This window comes from Choloepus didactylus, chromosome 13 (genome assembly GCF_015220235.1).
Source record: "Choloepus didactylus isolate mChoDid1 chromosome 13, mChoDid1.pri, whole genome shotgun sequence".
Taxonomy (NCBI): domain Eukaryota; kingdom Metazoa; phylum Chordata; class Mammalia; order Pilosa; family Megalonychidae; genus Choloepus; species Choloepus didactylus.
The window spans coordinates 28,716,857-28,735,149 of NC_051319.1; the positions used below are offsets into that span (position 1 = coordinate 28,716,857).

The window sequence follows — 18,293 nt, forward strand, 5'->3', positions numbered from 1 at the left end:
CTCTCCCCCCATCCTTCCTCCCGGTAACCTCTAATCTGCTTTGTCTCTCTGGAAATTTATTCTTAGATATGATAACTTAAAATTTTTATCTTTATGCATCTTGCTTATTTCACTGGGAGTAATGTTTTTAAGGTTCTTCCATGTTGCAGCATGTCTCATAACTTCATTTTTTCTTATGGCCAAATAATATTCCATTGGGTATATATACCACATTTTGTTTATTCATTCATTTGTTGATGGATACTTGGAATGTTTCCAGCTTTTGGCTATTGTGAATAATGCTGCTGTAAACATTGATGTACAATTATCTGTGACAATTTTCACTCTCTTTCGGTATATACCTAGAAGTAGGATTGCTGGGTCATACGATAATTCTATATTTAACTTTTTGAGGAACACCAAATTGTTTTCCACAGTGGCTGCATCATTTTACATTCCCACCAACAATACATTAGGATTCCAATTTCTCTGCATCCTCTCCAACACTTGTAATTTTCTGTTGTTTGTTGTTTTTTTTTTAAATAATTGTCATCCTTGTAAGTATAAAGTGGTATCTCATTGTGGTTTTGATTTGCATTTCCCTAATGGTTAATGCTGTTGAGCATCTTTGCTTGTGCTTATTGGCCATTTGGATATCTTTGGAGAAATGTCTAGTCAAGTTTTTTGTCCATTTTTAAATTAGGTTGTTTGAGATTTTTGTTGTTGCATAGTAGAAGTTCTTTATATATTCTGGATATTAAACCCTTATCTGATATATGGTTTGAAACTATTTTCTCCCATTCTGTCATTATCTTTTATTTTCTTGATAATTTCCTTCAGCAAAAAATGTTCTTGATTTTGATGAAATCAAATTTATCTATTGTTTCTTTCATTGCTCGTGCTTTTGGTGTCATATCTAAGACTCCATTGCCGAATCCCAGGTCATGAGAATTTGTCCCTATTTTATATTCTAAGAGTTTTATAGTTTCATCTCTTTTATATAGTCCTGGATCCATTTTGAGTTAATTTTTGTATATGGTGTGAGGTAGAGATCAAATTGCATTATTCTGCACATGTATATCCAGTTTTCCCAACACCACTTGTTGAGGAGACTGTTCTTTCACCACAGCATATACTTAGCACCCTTGTCAAAAAAGCAATAAAATCAATTTGCCATAGATGTGTGGATCTATTTCTGTACTTTGAATTCTGTTCCACTGATCTGTTTGTCAATCTTTGTGCCAGTATCAAACTATTTTGATTACTGTTGCTTTGTGATACAATTTGAAATCAGAAAGTGTCAATCTTTCAACCCTTTCTCTTCTTTTTTCAAGATTGTTTTGCATACTTGGGGACACTTTCAGTTCCACATGAAATTGAAGATCACTTTTCCCATATCTGCAAAAAATGCTGCCAGAATTTTAATAGGGATTGCATTGAAGTTTTATATTGCTTTGGGTAATATTGACACTTTAACAATGTTCATTCTTCCATTCTGTGAACATGCAATGTTTTGTCATTAAGTTAGGTCTTCTTTAATTACTCTCAGCAGTGTTTTGTAGTTTTCAGTATACAAGTTTTTGCATCCTTAGCTAAATTTATTCCTAAATATTTTATTATTTTAAATGCTATTATAGTGGTATTATTTTCTTAATTTCCTCTTCAGATTGTTCATTGCTAGTGTATAGGAACACAATTGCTTTTTGTGTTGCTCTTGTACCCTACCACTTTGCTGAATTCATTTATTAGCTTTAATAGTTTTCTTGTAGATTCCTTTGGATTTTCTCTACATAAGATCATGTCATCTTCCTCCCACTTTGGACAGGCTTTATTTCTTTTTCTTGCCTAATTGCTCTGTCAAGAACTTCTAATACAATATTGAATAGCAGTGGTAAAAGCGGCATCCTTGTCTTGTTCCTGATCTTAGGGGGAAAGCTTTCGGGCTTTCACCATTGAATGTGATGTCAGCTGTGGATTAATAACTTTTTGTTTTAAAGGAAATGCTAAATCAGGAGAATTGAAAACAAGAAGGTGTTAAGTATATGAAATATGATTTGGGTATTTGGAATGACAGAGCCTATTCCTCCTACTTGTCATGGACTGAAGTCTTCACATGAATAGGGTCCCTGATTGTTTTCTGCATTTGTGGGATACACTTTTAGCCCTGTCTCATTTGCAAATGTTAGTGTTTCAGAAGAATTGTCTGACTCCTTGTTCTCTAAGAGGTAGAACACAAGACAGGTAGGTTTCATTCAAGGGAGGTTGACATGGAGCCACAGCAGGACAGGAGTGAGCTGTGGGAGGGCAGCAGAACTGCAAAGCGTTAGGGAGAGATGATAGTAGGAGGGGCTGCCAACAAGAACAGGGCGTATAGTGGGGTCAGTCCCTCCTTGTCAATGCTCTGACTCCATGTTGGCCATGTGGAGGACAAGCTTGGGGAACTCTCAGCAGCCCAGAAGTTATGAGAGGCCATGACTTACAAGGCCCTGAAGATGAAGGGCAGTATCTTCAGGATTGGGCAGGTTTCCTTTCCCTTTATCTAAAAACGTAGGCCATCATGGCCAAGCCATCTACGAGCTGGAGGAATTACAGGGATTTATTTAAAATGTGGTAGCGTGTAACATAAAATTTGCCATTTTAACCATTTTTAAGTGTACATCTCAGTGGCATTATTTACTTTTACGATGTCATGCTATCATCACCACCTTCCATACTAAAACTTTTTATCATCCAAAACAGAAACTGTTTACCTTTTAAGCAATAACTCCCCATTCCATGCCTCTGATAACTTCTCTCCTGCCTCTGATAACCTCTAATCTACTTTGTCTCTGTGAATTAGCTTATTCTAGACATTTCACATACATGGAATCATACAATATTTACTCTTTTGCATCTGCTTATTCACTTAGCATTGTGTTTTCAAGGTTCATTCATGTTCTAGAAAGTATCAGAGCTCCATTCCTTTTTGTGGCTGAATAATATTCCATTTTACAGATACACCACTTTTGTTTGTCCATTCATCTGCCAATAAACATTTGGGTTGTTTCCACCTCTTGGCTATTGTGAACAGTGCCTCTGTAGACATTATTTTTGGTATCTGTTTGAGTTCCTGCTTTCAATTCTTTAAACAAAGGAGCTTTTTAAAGAGCAATAGCACTCAGGGAATTCCCTTCTTTTCCTAAGTGGCACTGGGGGCATGCCTGATTAGTTCTAATGTCCTGGAGGTCCACCTTGCCTGTTTTATTCTTTAACCAGGGTGGTGCAGTTTTAGTTGATGGTCTGGTTTTGAAGCTTGCTCCCTAAAATGAAGAACACTTTTTAGGAGAGAACTTCAAATGGAGAGATGAGAACCAAACATAGTTAGTTATCAGAGAATATGGAGGTTGGAGAATCATACCTATACCATATTATTCTGCAGGAAATGTTTGTACTCCTAGAGCAGCTCATAAAAGATTCAGTAATTATCCCTATCTTACAGCCCAGAACTGAATTGTGATGACATTTTTCAGGATAAAAATGAAGCAGTGGAGCCTGTGTGTGTATTCCTTTGTCAGTATTTGAATTGGTTCTAAGCACACAATGCCAATCTATGTCAGTGGATCCATAATTCAGATGAAAACAAAAAAAATCATCTGAATCCAATGTATATAATATCAAGTAGCCAACGTGACCACTATTTTTAATGCAGAAATATATTCAAGGACATTAATGCTTGCCTGTTTCATTTAGTCACATGCCTTTCACCTGGAAGGTACCAGTTTTACTGCATACTGATGAGTGTACAGGGAAGGATTGAGGCATCGGGTTGTCCAAATTAAATTATAAAAGCCAGGAAATTCATCATTCTGACATCTCTTTGCAGATGCACAGTGTGTATTGAAATATCTCTTGAAATGTGTCTTGTTTACATGAGGAATACATGTAGCAGATCATATTAATTAGAAACAATTTCTAAGGAAGGCCTTTAATAATATATCTCTTTTTTAATGTTAAAGTGAAGCACCATTTTCCCAAACCACAAGAATGTGTGTTTCCCCTGATTGCCTATATTTTGGGTTTGAGGTTTCCTTCTAAATAGGTGATATGTTTGTATTTTCTCTGGAGTTTTCTTCAAAATCCATTATTTATGGCTATATTGTAATCTACTTTTGCATGTATTATCTATTTTTAAATGGAGAAAGAATCTGGGAAAGAAAATGATATTTGAAAAGAGACACTGCTTACTATTAAGGTTTCTTATAATTAAAAGTATTATGTTCTTAAAACCTGTAGAGGCATCCTTTATAAGATTACCTCAGAATCACACTTTTAGATATTGACAAGCTATGTAGCAGCCCTCCATTTTGAGATTTTTGTGGAAGATTTCATTTAAAGGATAAAAGGACTTCATGATTCATGAGTACAGATTTCCAGTTGTATCTCTAAAACCGTATTCTTTGGAATATCAGTGTTACCAAAAAATTCTACAAAATGTAAGTTTACCTTAGACTCCATTGTTCTATTTAAACTCCAAAAGTAATAGATACAATTGTGCAGTATAGCTTCAAATTGGAAGATTTTTCTTCATTTTCAAGAGAATAAAAGGCTCTTGGGAAAATGTGTAGCTTAGGAATGACAAAACTGTCATCCACTGAAAACACAAAATTGTGGAGATAACAGACTGGAGCCCTAGGAATCCTGAAATTTACTTTCTAACAGTACCTTTTCTTATGTGGTCCTCAGGGGAAATTTAGGCCAAAACAAATGGAGCTGGAAAAGAAGGCAGTGTAATGATTTGTCATTAACTCTCTAATAATTACATGATCCCTCATCACTTATTTCCTCTGTTAGGCTCATCCTTGGAAAAGAAATCCAAATGGAGAGAGGAGGTGAGGTGGTCTGGCCTCCTTCTATGCTGGAGTAGCTTCACCCTTGTTATCTCTGCTCTGAGGAGCCACAGGGGCCAAGAGAGGCTTTGACAGAACACAGTGACTCCACCCTCTTCCCCTGACCATAAACCTCAGCACCATTCTTTTTCCTTGGGGCTTAAATAGTGGGAGGGAATAGAAAGGAGCCTTAGGTTACCCTGGAATCCACCTACTGAACTGATTGAAAAAATAATGTGGACATGAGTAGATCATGTCCGGAAGTGTGTTCCAGAGGACACTGGGACACTAGATCTATTGCATGGCCCTTTGTGTGTGTGTGCACGTGCACGGATGCATGTGTGTGAAAAAGAGGAGTTAAGTCTAGAAATGGTAAGCTTAAAAACATTAACTACGTACTTTATATGGATTATTTCAGTTAATCTAACTAACCTTTCTTGTGGATACTATTCTAACCCTTATTTTAAAGATGAGGAAAAGTACAGAACACTTAAGGAATTTACCTGAAGTTATTTATTTAGTTTTAGTGCTGGGATTCAATATTAGGCAGTCTGATTCCAGAATCCATGACTTTCCACAAACTTTTTTTTATGATAAATATGTACTCTGAATCTTCAAAGGGTGTATATAGTGTGTATTTCCCTAATTTATTTAGCCATAAGCTTTTAAACATTTCTATGAGCATCTCAAAAAAATAAAAAAAAAAAACAGTGTTCCATGGAGCCTACTCCGTGAGGCAACGGGTTAGATTTCATCATGTAGCTTCTACTGAAACAAAGCTCCAGTTTGGCAAACCAAAACTTTGCTTTTGCCAACATCTAGATACAAAGAGCTAGTGTAAAGTGGTGAAATACATTCTGAGTTTAGAAACGTCTGTGTTGAAGTTGTTACCTGTTTGTTTCTCTCTTTCAGGTGTTTCATCCCAAACATCTATGCAGCTCTGTTCACTGCTGCTCTCGTGCCTTTAATGTGCCTTGTGGTTGTGTTTGTGGTGTTCATCCATGCCTACCAGGTGAAGCCACAGTGGAAAGCATATGATGATGTCTTCAGAGGAAGGACAAATGCTGCAGGTTTGAAAGGAATTCAGTTTGCACTTTGGAGATGGGAAATTTTTAATGGTGGGGAAATGTCACTGATTATTTTTTATCAAATAAAGGAGTAAGGTTAGGCTCAGCTTTAAGCCTTAAATTAAGTTATAGGTTTCTAATTTCTCCTGTTTTGGGGGACTTTCTGACATCTGTCTTTCTTCAGGCCTCCATAAGTTTTAATGCTGGTTCCAATTTTGTCCTTAAGATATTAATATCCAAGTAAATGAGTCACAGCCTTTGGGAGCTACTTCCCAAGCTTCCTTCAACTCAAGCAGTAACAACCCCAACTTGTGAAATCTATTCATTTCTTTCAGGTTCTGAAACTTCTTCAGAGTTAAACAAACATCCACAATGCTCATGAGTGCTATATTTTGCATGTGGAATTCTGATTCTGCTGACAGATGTTAAAAAACATATGTAATCAGACAGCTTCATAAGTGGCTGCACATGTCTGGTTACTTAAGAGTGCAAGTCTTTCCAGCTCAAATTGGCTTTCACTGCAGCTCATTTTTTCCCTTTGAATCATACTTAGCACAGGTTTTTATGATCTTGTTCATTTTTTTGTTGTTATTGTTAGATTAGAGTCTCTCGGGAATTTTCTTAAGTAGGAACAATAACCACACACCTGAAGACAGAAAACTCACTTTAAAATGTTATATGCCTGAGTGGGATTCCAGGGAGAATCTTATGAGCTGGGGGTGGAGATCCCTCTTGGGCTAGTGAAGATGAGTCTCTGACTTTTTCCTAAACTTTCACAAATCTGAAGCCAAATGAATGGTAGTCTTAGTGGCATTCTTCCATGTTAAAGTGCCTTTCAGAATTTAAACAAGATACCATTTATCAATTCCCTCGAATAATGCTAATACATCATTAGAGGCCCAATAGATACCATCATTAATGTGATAATAAAAGGAGTACTCTAATGTAAGACAAGCCTCCTAAGATCCTGAACTGATTCAGGCAAGATGAGAAAAGAATTTTCCTCATGGTGTAAAGACAATAGACTTAATTGATAATTAGTTCACAGGGTTGTTTGTTGGCTATTTTTTTAGCCAGCTATACTCTACTTTCTCCTTTATTTAGTATTCTATCATTGTGTAGGCAGAAATATTATGTAAGGCTATGATGAATCTTAAATTCTTCAATTAAAAAGCAATATTCACTATAGAAATGCTACTTTTTCATGGGACATCGAGTTTTATCCAGAAGCTGTGCTTTTATTCTACTTAGGATTCATTTTGTTAAAATTCGTATTCTCTTTTGGAGGGAAGGGTTGCTTTTTTCTTTACCCAAATAGCAAGGTTTGTTTTGTTTTACATACAATTCAAACTGCCAGGGTTTGCATGTTTTCAGCTGTAGTAGAAACCCAGTTGTGGAATAACCCTTTGCATTCCCAAATAACCCATTTTGCTTCTAGGATGTGCAGATAAAACAGTATTCCATTATCTGCAAAATACGGTCCTGAAACATTGAACATAATGCTAAAAGTTCCAGCACACTTGTATCTCAACTAGAGAAACCTCTCTTGAAATGAGGCATTACTCTATTGTCACTTTTCCAATTTAGGTTTACCTGTTCAACAAAAAAATATTTATAGTATTTTAATTCTCTACTCCATCATTCAATTCAATCTAACTGCCGTTATCTCCTACCTGGTCTCCTGCAGGATGGTTATCTCTGGCTCTAGTCTTTTTCTTCTCCTTTTCATTACCTGAAACGTCTATATATTTTTAAAATGTAAATTGGATCCCCTGGCTCTCCACATTAAAACCATTTGAGGTCTTTCTTATTGCCCAAAAGAAAAGTTCAGTTTCTTTTCTTTATCCTTCAATGCAATAGCCACCACAGTCAGTGCACCCCAGACCTTTCTACCCCATGTTAGTAATTATTTATCCTGCATTCTGACCACACTGTTTTATTTATTTAGTCTTTCCTAAAATCATCTAATACTATCGTCTTTGCTCATGTAATGAACCCTCTACTTTGAACGTAACACACTCCTAGTCGTTAGTTGGAAAAATCCTGTGCTCAGTAACTGATTTGGGAAAATACAGGTTGGAGAGGGAGAGGTGAAAGAGGTTTATCATTCTCCCATAATCTCCATCAGCTCTCCCAAAGCTGTTAAAAATAAAATATAACCTAAGTAAAAATGGTGTGCTTGAAAAACACAAGCTCCCCATATCCCACTTTCAACAAGGTACCGCTCATTCCTTTATACAAATTCTAGATGCTCCCAATATGTTCCTCCTTCTGTAAAACCTTTGCAGTTGCCTCTATATACTACATCACAAAGAATCACACATTATCTCATCTATGCCTTTAAAGCACTTTATGCCTACAGCCATTATTAACACTTCCCTTAGAATGGGATGGTGATTTGTTTTGATATGTGTGTGGTTGATTTCCTTAACAAATTATGAATTTCTTGAGGGCAACAACCATTTATTATTCATCTCTATATCCCCAGGGCCTTGTAAGTGGATAGCAGGAGCATGATTAATATTTGTTGAATGGGTTAATATTCAGCAATGCATCATGAAAGCTTAAAATTGTAGAAAAGGATACCCAAGCTAAATATAGCATTAAGAAGAAGGAAAATCTGCTGTATCACCAAAAGTAGAAATTAAGTGATTTATAGGCTTGACCTGATTGTATATATCCATCTGAAAGTTATTATTATTAGGACTATTTTTTTCTTTTTGACTTCTGCGATTCCCAAATCTGCATCTCCAGCTTCTTTGATATTTTATTTGCAACTACCTTACTATGTAACTCACTTCCACTGGAATATTCTCAGCTTATCTCAAATTCAAAACTTCTAGAACAAATGCCTATCAATCAATGCCATGGGGCATTTGATATTCTCTTCGAATCTTTCTGCTAAAATTCCATTGAACTGACCTGTAAGGTATCCTGTCGAGATGACACTATAAATTCATGTTTTGCCCACTGTCCCACTCAATGTACATAGCAGTTATAGACAAGATATAATAAGGTAACATTAAAAAGAAGATGACCATCTCAGTGGGTCAGAAACAGAGCAGAAACACAAAGTGGACTTGATGTTTTCTGAGTCCATTAACAGGTGGATGGTGAAGGATTTCAACTGCTATGCTGGTGAATTGAGGACTAATAGATCCTATCCAAGGTGGATAGACCAAAGCAATGGCCACTGTATGAAAGGAACCTGAAAAAAAAAAAAAAAAAAAAAACTGCTACAGTAGCCTGGGAGCTACTTTGGCTTACGTCAATCTGGGAGCCCAGAGAGAAAGCAGATGAAGCATCTCAGCAAGTATTTGGGTCAAGCTCTCTAGAGTTCATGGACTGTATCTGCCATATCCCTGATGTCACCATGGGGTACAGGAAGCCACAGGAGGATCCGAGTGGAGGCAACCACAAAACCATTAGACAGGAAGAGGTAGACAGAGAGAGAATATGCAAAGAAATGAACACTCTACTCAAGATTAGCTGCAGTATGAAACTCCCAAATACGGGAGGAAAACCAAGAAGGACCCACAAAGACAATCCAAATGATGAACTAAATCCAGAAAAAAATTTTTAAAGATGTAATGATCTGAAAATAACTTTCAATAAATATGTTAGGATACTCAAAGATATAAAGCAGGGATCAGTGAACTAGCAAATTACAGCCCCATGGGCCATCCCATGGTTCTTTTTCTCCAATTTTATTTATTTATTACAGTTTTATTGAGATATAATTTATACACCATAAATCTCACTTCTTTAAACTATTCGGTTCAATGATTTTTAGTATATTTACGTAGCTGTGTAACTGTCACCATAATCTCATTTTAGAACATTTCTTCAACCCAAAAAGAAACTTTGTACCCATTAGCAGTCACTCTACATTCTCCTCTCCCCTCAGCTCCTGGCAACCACTAATCTGCTTTCTGTCTCTATAGATTTGCCTACTCTGGATTTTTCATATAAGGTGAGACAATACAATATACGGTTGTTTTAGTTTCTTGGCATCTAAAACAAATACCATACAACAGGTTGGCTTTGCAACAGGAATTTATTGGCTGATGGTTTCTGAGGCTAGAAAGCTTACTTCCTCCCAGGATAGGTGTCTTCTGGCTGGCCGGCAATCTCTGGGGTTCCTTGGCTTTCTGTCACATGCTAATGCACATGGAAGTGTCTTCTTTGTCTTCTGGGTTCCACTGACTTCCAGCTTCTGGTTGCTCCCCATGGCTTCTCTGTCTGTGATCTTCCCAATAAAGCCTCTAGTAATAGGAATTGACCCATAAAGATTGAACTGGACCACACCCTAACTGAAGTAACCTTATCTATAGGTTCTATTTACAATGGATTCACACACACAGGAATTAAGATTAAGATTAAGAACATGTTTTTCTGGAGTACGTAACTCCAAGACAAAGTGGTCTTTTGTACCTGGCTTCTTTTACTTAGTATAACATTTTCAAGATTCATCCATGTTGTAGCATATATCAGTACCTTGTTACTTTATATTGCTATATAATATTCCATTGTATGGATATACTACATTTTGTTTATCCTTTCATCAGTTGGTGGACATTGGGTTGTTTTCATCTTTTGGTACTATGGGTAATATTAATATGGACATTCATGTAATAACTCTTTGTATAGACATGTGTTTTCATTTCTCTTGCATATATACCTAGCTGGTTCATATGGTAAGTCTGTGTTCAGCATTTTGAAGAAATGTCAAACTGTTTCCCAAAATGTCTGCAGGGACCTGTTTTTCTAAATATTTTTGGAATCTAGCCATACCCATTAACAGCAGCTTATGGCTACTTTTACATAGCAGAATTGAGCAGGGTAGTTGCAGCAGTGACCATATGACTTGCAAAGCCTAGCATATTTACTATCTGCCTCTCCACAGAAAGTTTTCCATCCAACCACAGATATTAAAGAAGATATACCCATTAAAAGCATTAGACATATTTTTTTAAATTCAGTTTTATTGAGATATATTTACATACCATACAGTCATCCTTGGTGTACAATCAGCTGTTCACAGTATCATCATACTTATGCATTCATCACCCCAATCTATTTTTGAACATTTTCCTTACACCAGAAAGAATCAGAATAAGAATGAAAAATAAGAAAAGAACACCCAAATCACCCCCCCATCCCATGCTATTTTTCATTTAGGTTTTATCCCCATTTTTCTACCCATCCATCCATACACTGGATAAAGGGAGTGCAATCCACAGGGTTTTCACAATCACACTGTCACCCCTTGTAAGCTACATTGTTATACAATCGTCTTCAAGAGTCAAGGCTACTGGGTTGGAGTTTGGTAGTTTCAGGTATTTACTTCTAGCTATTCCAATATATTAAAACCTAAAAAGTGTTATCTATACAGTGTGTAAGAATGCCCGCCAGAGTGACCTCTCAACTCCATTTGAAATCTCTCAGCCACTGAAGCTTTATTTATTTTCATTTCACATCCCCCTTTTGGTCAAGAAGATGCTCTCAGTCCCACGATGCTGAGTCCAGATTCATCCCCGGGAGTCATATCCTGCATCGCCAGGGAAATTTACACCCCTGGGAGACATAGACATATTTTTAAAAGGAAATAAATAAAATAAAAATAGACAAGTATGAAAGAGAAATAATTTTAGAAATGAAAAATAGAGTGTTGTGGGTTCAATTATGTCTCTCCACCAAAATATTTTCAAGTCCTAATCCCTGGTACTTTTGAAATGTGGCCTTATTTGGAAATAGGGTCTTGTGGATGCCATCAAGTTAGGATGAGATCATATTGGGTTATAGTGGCCCTAATCCAATAACTGGTGTCCTCATGAGAAGACAGAAATTTGGGACACACAGACACACCAGGGAGAAGGCCACTTGAAAACAGAGGCAGAGATTGGCGTGATGCATCTACAAACCAAGGAACACCAAGGATCTCTGGTGGCCACTGGAAGCTAGAGAAGAAGCATAGAACAGATTCTTCTTCAGAACCTTCAGAAGGAACCAGTTCTGCTGACACCTGGATTTTGGACCTAGGCCTCCAGAACTGTGAGGAAATACATTTCTCTTGTTTTAAGCCACCCAGTTTGTTACGGCAGCCCTAGGAAATTAATACTAAACTAATTGAAATTTGAGAATATCTTAATATATCAAATAAACTCTATATAAGAAATAGAGAAGAGAGATTAATGAAATAGAATCTGAAGCTAGGATTGAGGAATTCACTAAGGAAGCATACAGAAAAGAGAAAATCTAAAGACAAATCTAAAGACAAATTTAAGTCGTATGAGAATAGATTCAGAAGAGAAAATAGAGGGAATAGAAAAAAAAGTTGATTTAAACTCAATACACAGTCTCTCTCTTCTTTCCTTGGAGAAACCTTTACCTATTAAACCCCCATACACTCTTAATACCTGAGAAGGAGGGTGCTTCTAGTTAGTGTCAAGAAGATCTGGCTTAGCTTTCTGCAGTTCCAAGCATGCAAAAGCAGTCCTTTGCTCCTAAAATACCTTAGATGGTTAATAGTTTAGTTATATTTTGCCCTGCATTTTTGAAGTGGATGAGCATTTATAGACATATTAAATAGTATTATGAGAAATATATTTTCATGTAGATAAATTCAATCAAGAGTACAAAATAAATTGTCTTTTCTTAGAGAAATGCAGTTTCCTAGTTTTACGAATCATGCTGAATTTTGAGTATTTTGGATCAAATGTTGCCAACTGTTTTTTTAGTTTGCTTATAAATCACTTTTTACAATGAGTAAGGTGTATTATGAGACGGAATGGCCAATTTGAAGTCTTAATATAGCCAAGCTGTTGACATTTTTTAAATGAGCAGAATAATTATGATTTACCTCAGAATGTTAGGTTCAGTAAGCAGATGCAATTAGTTAATATCAAATCTATTTGAGCTCTCATTGGTCGTTTTCATTAGGCCCCAGATTTTCTGTGGTTTCTATAGAACTGTTCTCCAAACTAATCACTCCCTTGTGTAGATCAGATGTGCCAGACAACGCAGATCAACTTTACCTCAACAAATTTTATTGTTGGATATAATTAATACTAAGTTTCAATACCTTTATACCCTACATTTTGAGTGACTTTTTTGTTCCCGGCATTCCTTAATTTCAAACGGAGTTAAAATAAACTTATTGGAATCCAAAGGTAAAGGGGGGATGAGGAAAAAGCTCCTTGTAAATTAAATACATTCTGTGTTGTACTCTCACAAAGATGGCCACCATCGATTCCTTCCCTCTGTGAGAGTGGCCTGAGACAGCTGTGACAGTTGGTTCTGTGGCCCTTTTACTTCTGACTACTGTGAACCATAATTTTTGAAGGTCTGTGACTCCTAATGAGATTCATTGGCCTCCCCTCCCTTCAGTGGGGTGGATGTGCAGTGAGAATGAGTCATATAAAGGTATGTTCCTTGAACTAAATTTCAATGTCTCAAGCAGCATTTTGAACAAAGCCCATAATTTTAGGGTTTGGTTTTGATCTCTAGCGATGATAAGCTTGTCTCTCCCTTTAGGCTCATTAGAATTTACTGGCTCCTTTCTGATTCATCAGCCAGTTCTTATGTGAGGAATGATTCATAAATCAGGGAATGAAAATTAATTAGAATAAAAAGAGGAAGTAGGTTGATTACAAATCCTTCTTTTATAAAAGTCCCACATGTAAGTTTCAGTATGCTAGATAAAAATAAAAAGGTGGCTTAATCCAGCTAGCAGTGTATACTGTGAATCTGAGGTATGTAGAATCTGCTTTTACTATAATGGCTCTAGCCTCTACTTGGGAACACATTTGAGGACGAACACTTTCATTTCATCTGAGGCTCCATTTCTTCATCATTAAAGTGAACCACAAACAGTCATATAAATTAAGACTCCAGTACTATTATGAAAATCAATAAAAACTGGTCACAATGAATATTACTAGGTATCAATCCCTTACATACTAAATTTTGAGTGATATGTTCACTCCTACCATTTTTAAAATTTCAAATAGAGTTCAAAGAAACTCATTGAAATCCAAAGGCAATAGAGGAAAAGGGAAAAGCTCCTGGTAAATAAAATACACTCTGTGTTGTAGTGTCCCCAAAAAGGCCATCATCAAATGTTTCCTTCCCTTTCCTCAGTGAAGCAGTAGAGTCTGTTTCCCTTCCTTCTAAATCTGGGCTGCCTTTGGACTTGCTTAGACAAATAGAATCTGACAGAAGTGATGCTGTCCTGTCAAGGGTGGGGCCTGGAAGAGGACCAGCAATTTCAACTTCCTGTCTCTTGCAAGCCAGCCACCATGTAAGAAATCCAGTTATCCTAAGACCTCCATGATAAGAGACGCTCCAAGCTGGCCATGTGGAGAGACATGTCTGGCCTGCCTCCCGTTGATTCTGGCACCCCAGCTCTGCTTCCAGACATGTGAGAGAAGAAGCGCTCTTGTGCATTCCAGCTCCAGTAGGCATCACACAGAACAGGAACCTGCCCACCCCAAATTGCAGAATTGTGAAAAATAATAAATTCTTATTTTAAGCCACTAAATTTTGGGTTGGTTTATTACAAAGCAATCAATAATTGAAACACTCTGATTCTAGGGTCCTCATTATTCTCACAACAAAATTGTAAGTTGTCTTTGTCATTTTAAATTTTACTGTTTGCAGAAACATTCAGGGTATTTAAATATAAGTGCAAATATACAATATGATTTTTTTTTTTCCTAAAGCAAAATTGAGGTTTCAATTTAAAGTAAAAGTGATCTTACCTAGTAACTTTAATCGGATCCAGAATGACCAACATAACAGGTTTCAGATGTCCTTGGCATAAACTGCTTGTTTGCAGTCTGTTCCCAAGTTTCCCTTATTGAAAAGAAAATTAAAAGCAATGCCTAGAGACCTAAGGAAAACCTCAGAGCTTCCCACTATGTAATGAACAATCTCTTCCACTTGAGCTTGAAAAATCTTTGTGAGCACAGATTGCCATGTTTTGCCAAGAGTGGTGGGAGGGAAATCTCAATTATTTCAAGAGACGTTTTGGGTGTTCGTCCTTTGCTTAGACTGGTTATCTGTGACCTCAATCTTTAAAGATTCAAATTGGAAATCTTTGAGCTTAAGAGATGGTGTGTATTCATTCAGTGTTCATTCATTGTCTTAATTATTTGGGGGATTTGTTACTACATTAAAAATTCCTAGAACAATAATATCAGCAGTTTCCTTAGGCTTTGCATATCCAAAAGAGAAGTAAATAATAAAGTCATGGAGTTGAGAGAAAGCTTAAATTTCTATCTAAACCTCGGATTTACACATGTAAACAAGGAAGAGAAGGGGCTGATGATTTGTGGCAGAGCTGGGTCTTTCTAGAACTCAAGTTTCCTGATGATCTTTACCTCATTGATCTGCCTTTTACTTCATCTCAGTTGAATAGTGATGAGGACAAAGATAGTTCCCTATTAAGGCTATTTCAGTACTAAACGGTTAAGTTCAATTTAGATTTGTTTTCTAAATGGGCAGAGGACAGAACGCCTGGATATTGTAGGGTTGAAAGAAAAAGGAAAGAGCTTGAACTGCATATAAGTGGCAGGTGTGAATTTACTTGGGTCCTGGTTATTGTCATCTTCGTCATCATCATCATTGTCATCGTCATCATCATCATTGCTACCGATTACTATTCCCCATATGCCAGGCACTGGGCTCATCATTATATATATTATCCCAATTAATTTTTATAAGAACCTAGTGAAGTAGGTGTGTTTATTCTGTAGTGAGAGAAGAAAATCAAGGAAAAGAGAGGCTTAGAAATGTGTCCAAAATTCACAAATGAATTTTGTGAAATTGTGGAAAAGGGATTGGAACTGCAGGTGACTCACAAGCTCTCCAGAACTTCCAATACTCCTTGCACAAATACCAGTTTTAGGTATTGTTAGATTATCAAAACTTTTCTTGGCAATAGCACATAAACATAAAGATTAAATTAAACTAGAGAACTCTAATTCCATAAAAATAATTATTAGACTTTATTTCCCAGAAGGAATTTGAAGTGACCTGAGCTGGAAAATTATTTCTTCATCTTGTATGTCATCTTCTGATTTCCCAGAAAGACTGTACCATCTCTTTATGATACTGAATCATCCCAAATTTTCCTCACTATTCTCATTTGTAGGCAGGTTGAATAATAATATTAAATATATAGATTGTTTGAAGGATTAAATGATAATTCATATAAGGTATTTAGACACTCCCTGAAAATATAAAAAGAACTCAATATGTGTTGGGGTTTTTATTAACATGACTCTTTAAGTATGAGATTAATGCCAAATATAGCCAGTTTCTTAACTCCTTTGTTCTGGACACTTTCTAAATATCTCTCCAATAGTCCCTCATCTTTCTTTTTTTCACGATCACACCCAGATTCTATCCCTGCAACATCTCACACTTAGACTATTGCAACAGTCTTGAGACTGACAATCCTTGGCTCTTGTCTGTGCCCATTCCACATTGAAACATTCTAAAGGGCAAAATTGATCATGCCATTAAAATCATCCCATGGCAAATTCCTAAACAATGTATACAAAGTCCGCTTGAAGTGGCCCCTGCCCACCCACACCCTGCCCCCTCAACTCCCACCACTTCCCCATGTAAACTCTCTGTTTGTCCCAGACATAATGAAGTATGTGCTATTGCCTGAAATTGACATGATTTCTAAGTCTGGAGTTAAACAACACAATTGAGCTCACCCTCAATTGTTGAATTCTTCACTTATGGTCATGGGGGGAAAGGAGAACAGAACTGAAATTAATTTCCAGTGTGATACCCTTCATGAACGGAGTTTGATGGGATGTTAGTGAAGGTATGGTCATTGTGGTATGCATTTAAAGCCACTGTCTAAGAGCATCACAGTTGCATTTTTGCCCAAATGCATTGTACACCCTTTGATGTTCATTATGGTTGACATCTTTTTGTTGACATCTGCATCCTATTGCCATCCCTCAGCTTGACCCAGAAAGGCAATGAACTATTGCCAATTGTTTATAATTTTTGTACCTAAGTTAAATGAGTTGTCCATATGTTTCCTTGCAGTTTTTCTCCAAATCAATAGAAAGTTTAAATTTTAATTTTCTTAGCATACCCTGCTTTTTTAAAGGACTTCTTCCCTCCCAGATCCTACATTATCTATCCTGGAAAACTTAGCACTAAGGAATTACTTTCTACTTCTTTGAAACCTACCTAAAATAATTGCTCATATTTATTGCTTTGATCTAAGAGCACATTCTCTTATTTTCTTTTACGGATGACTGAAGTTTTATGCTCACCTCTTGGCTGATGAAAATACAGTCTAATTTTTTTAATGTGTCTCTCTAGAATTTGTATTCAAAGCATTGCCAAAGAATGGCATATAAAACTCAGCAACAGGGTAGAAAAATCCGATTTTGGGAGCTGTTTTGTTTTGAAATATTTATGACATTGACAGCACTGTGTTTCCCTCTCGACCTGGGTGGGTGAGTCACCTTGAATGGCCTCAACATAGCGAACCTGTCATACACCACTGCTGTCTCTCATCAGCCAAATTCCAAGTTTTAAGATGTAAATTCCATTCTTGATTCCCAGCTTTTTACGTGTATTATTTATTGGTCATTCTTATTATTGAAAGCAGCTTCCAATTTATGATTCAGTGTGTTCACAGTACTTTAAAAAAATGTACAGTCACAAAATAATAGTTGGTGTGATAGCATTGTAATTATTAATCAACTAGTACAATATTAAAAAGAAAATCCAGAAATAGAGAAAAATAGAGTAGCTGGGTCTAGGGAAATAGGAAGCGGGGCCAAGTAATATGAGAGATTAGCAATTGCATCATAAATTTCTTTAAAAAATTATAGTTGGCACAATGCCTTTGGTCATATTGCCATACTTAATAGTTTATATGTTATAAAACGCAGAAAGTTGAATGAGGGAAAATGATATTTTTACAGTATGTAGTTTTCTAGCAGAACACATTTACACTATATCAAAGGTGAAGTTTGAATTTCATTGGGTCAGAAGGCAGCAACAAACTGCCTGATCCTTTCACACAAGTACTCCTTCAGTTGCCTTACCATAACTAAAATGGGCTGCCTCATAAAATATTACTTTCCTTGCAACCAGTTCCAAGGGGCCACTCCTTCCAACTAATAAGACATCAAAAATATTTTTGTTCCATTTAGCACTTCAATTCCACTATTTCCCTGCTTAAATTTTTTTCTTATTTTTAAATCAATGTTTTTTTGCTTATTCATATTACTGTGGTTACCATTTTTCGTGATATACTCCCATCCTGGGTCACCAGTTTCCTCTCCACATCTCACTCTGAACACAACCTCTCAGTGTCCTCCTCCCCAGTTCTTTGTTC

General features: G+C 36.5%; 1 protein-coding gene across 1 annotated transcript in view; it reads left to right on the top strand.

Annotated features, from left to right (window-relative positions):
• Positions 1-18,293, top strand: part of ADGRV1 (adhesion G protein-coupled receptor V1) — a 635,274-nt gene that overhangs the window by 509,548 nt on the left and 107,433 nt on the right. The window contains exon 86 of the mRNA XM_037801795.1: positions 5,757-5,914. Within this exon, the coding sequence (XP_037657723.1) occupies positions 5,757-5,914 (158 nt within the window). The remainder of the gene's footprint in view (positions 1-5,756; positions 5,915-18,293) is intronic.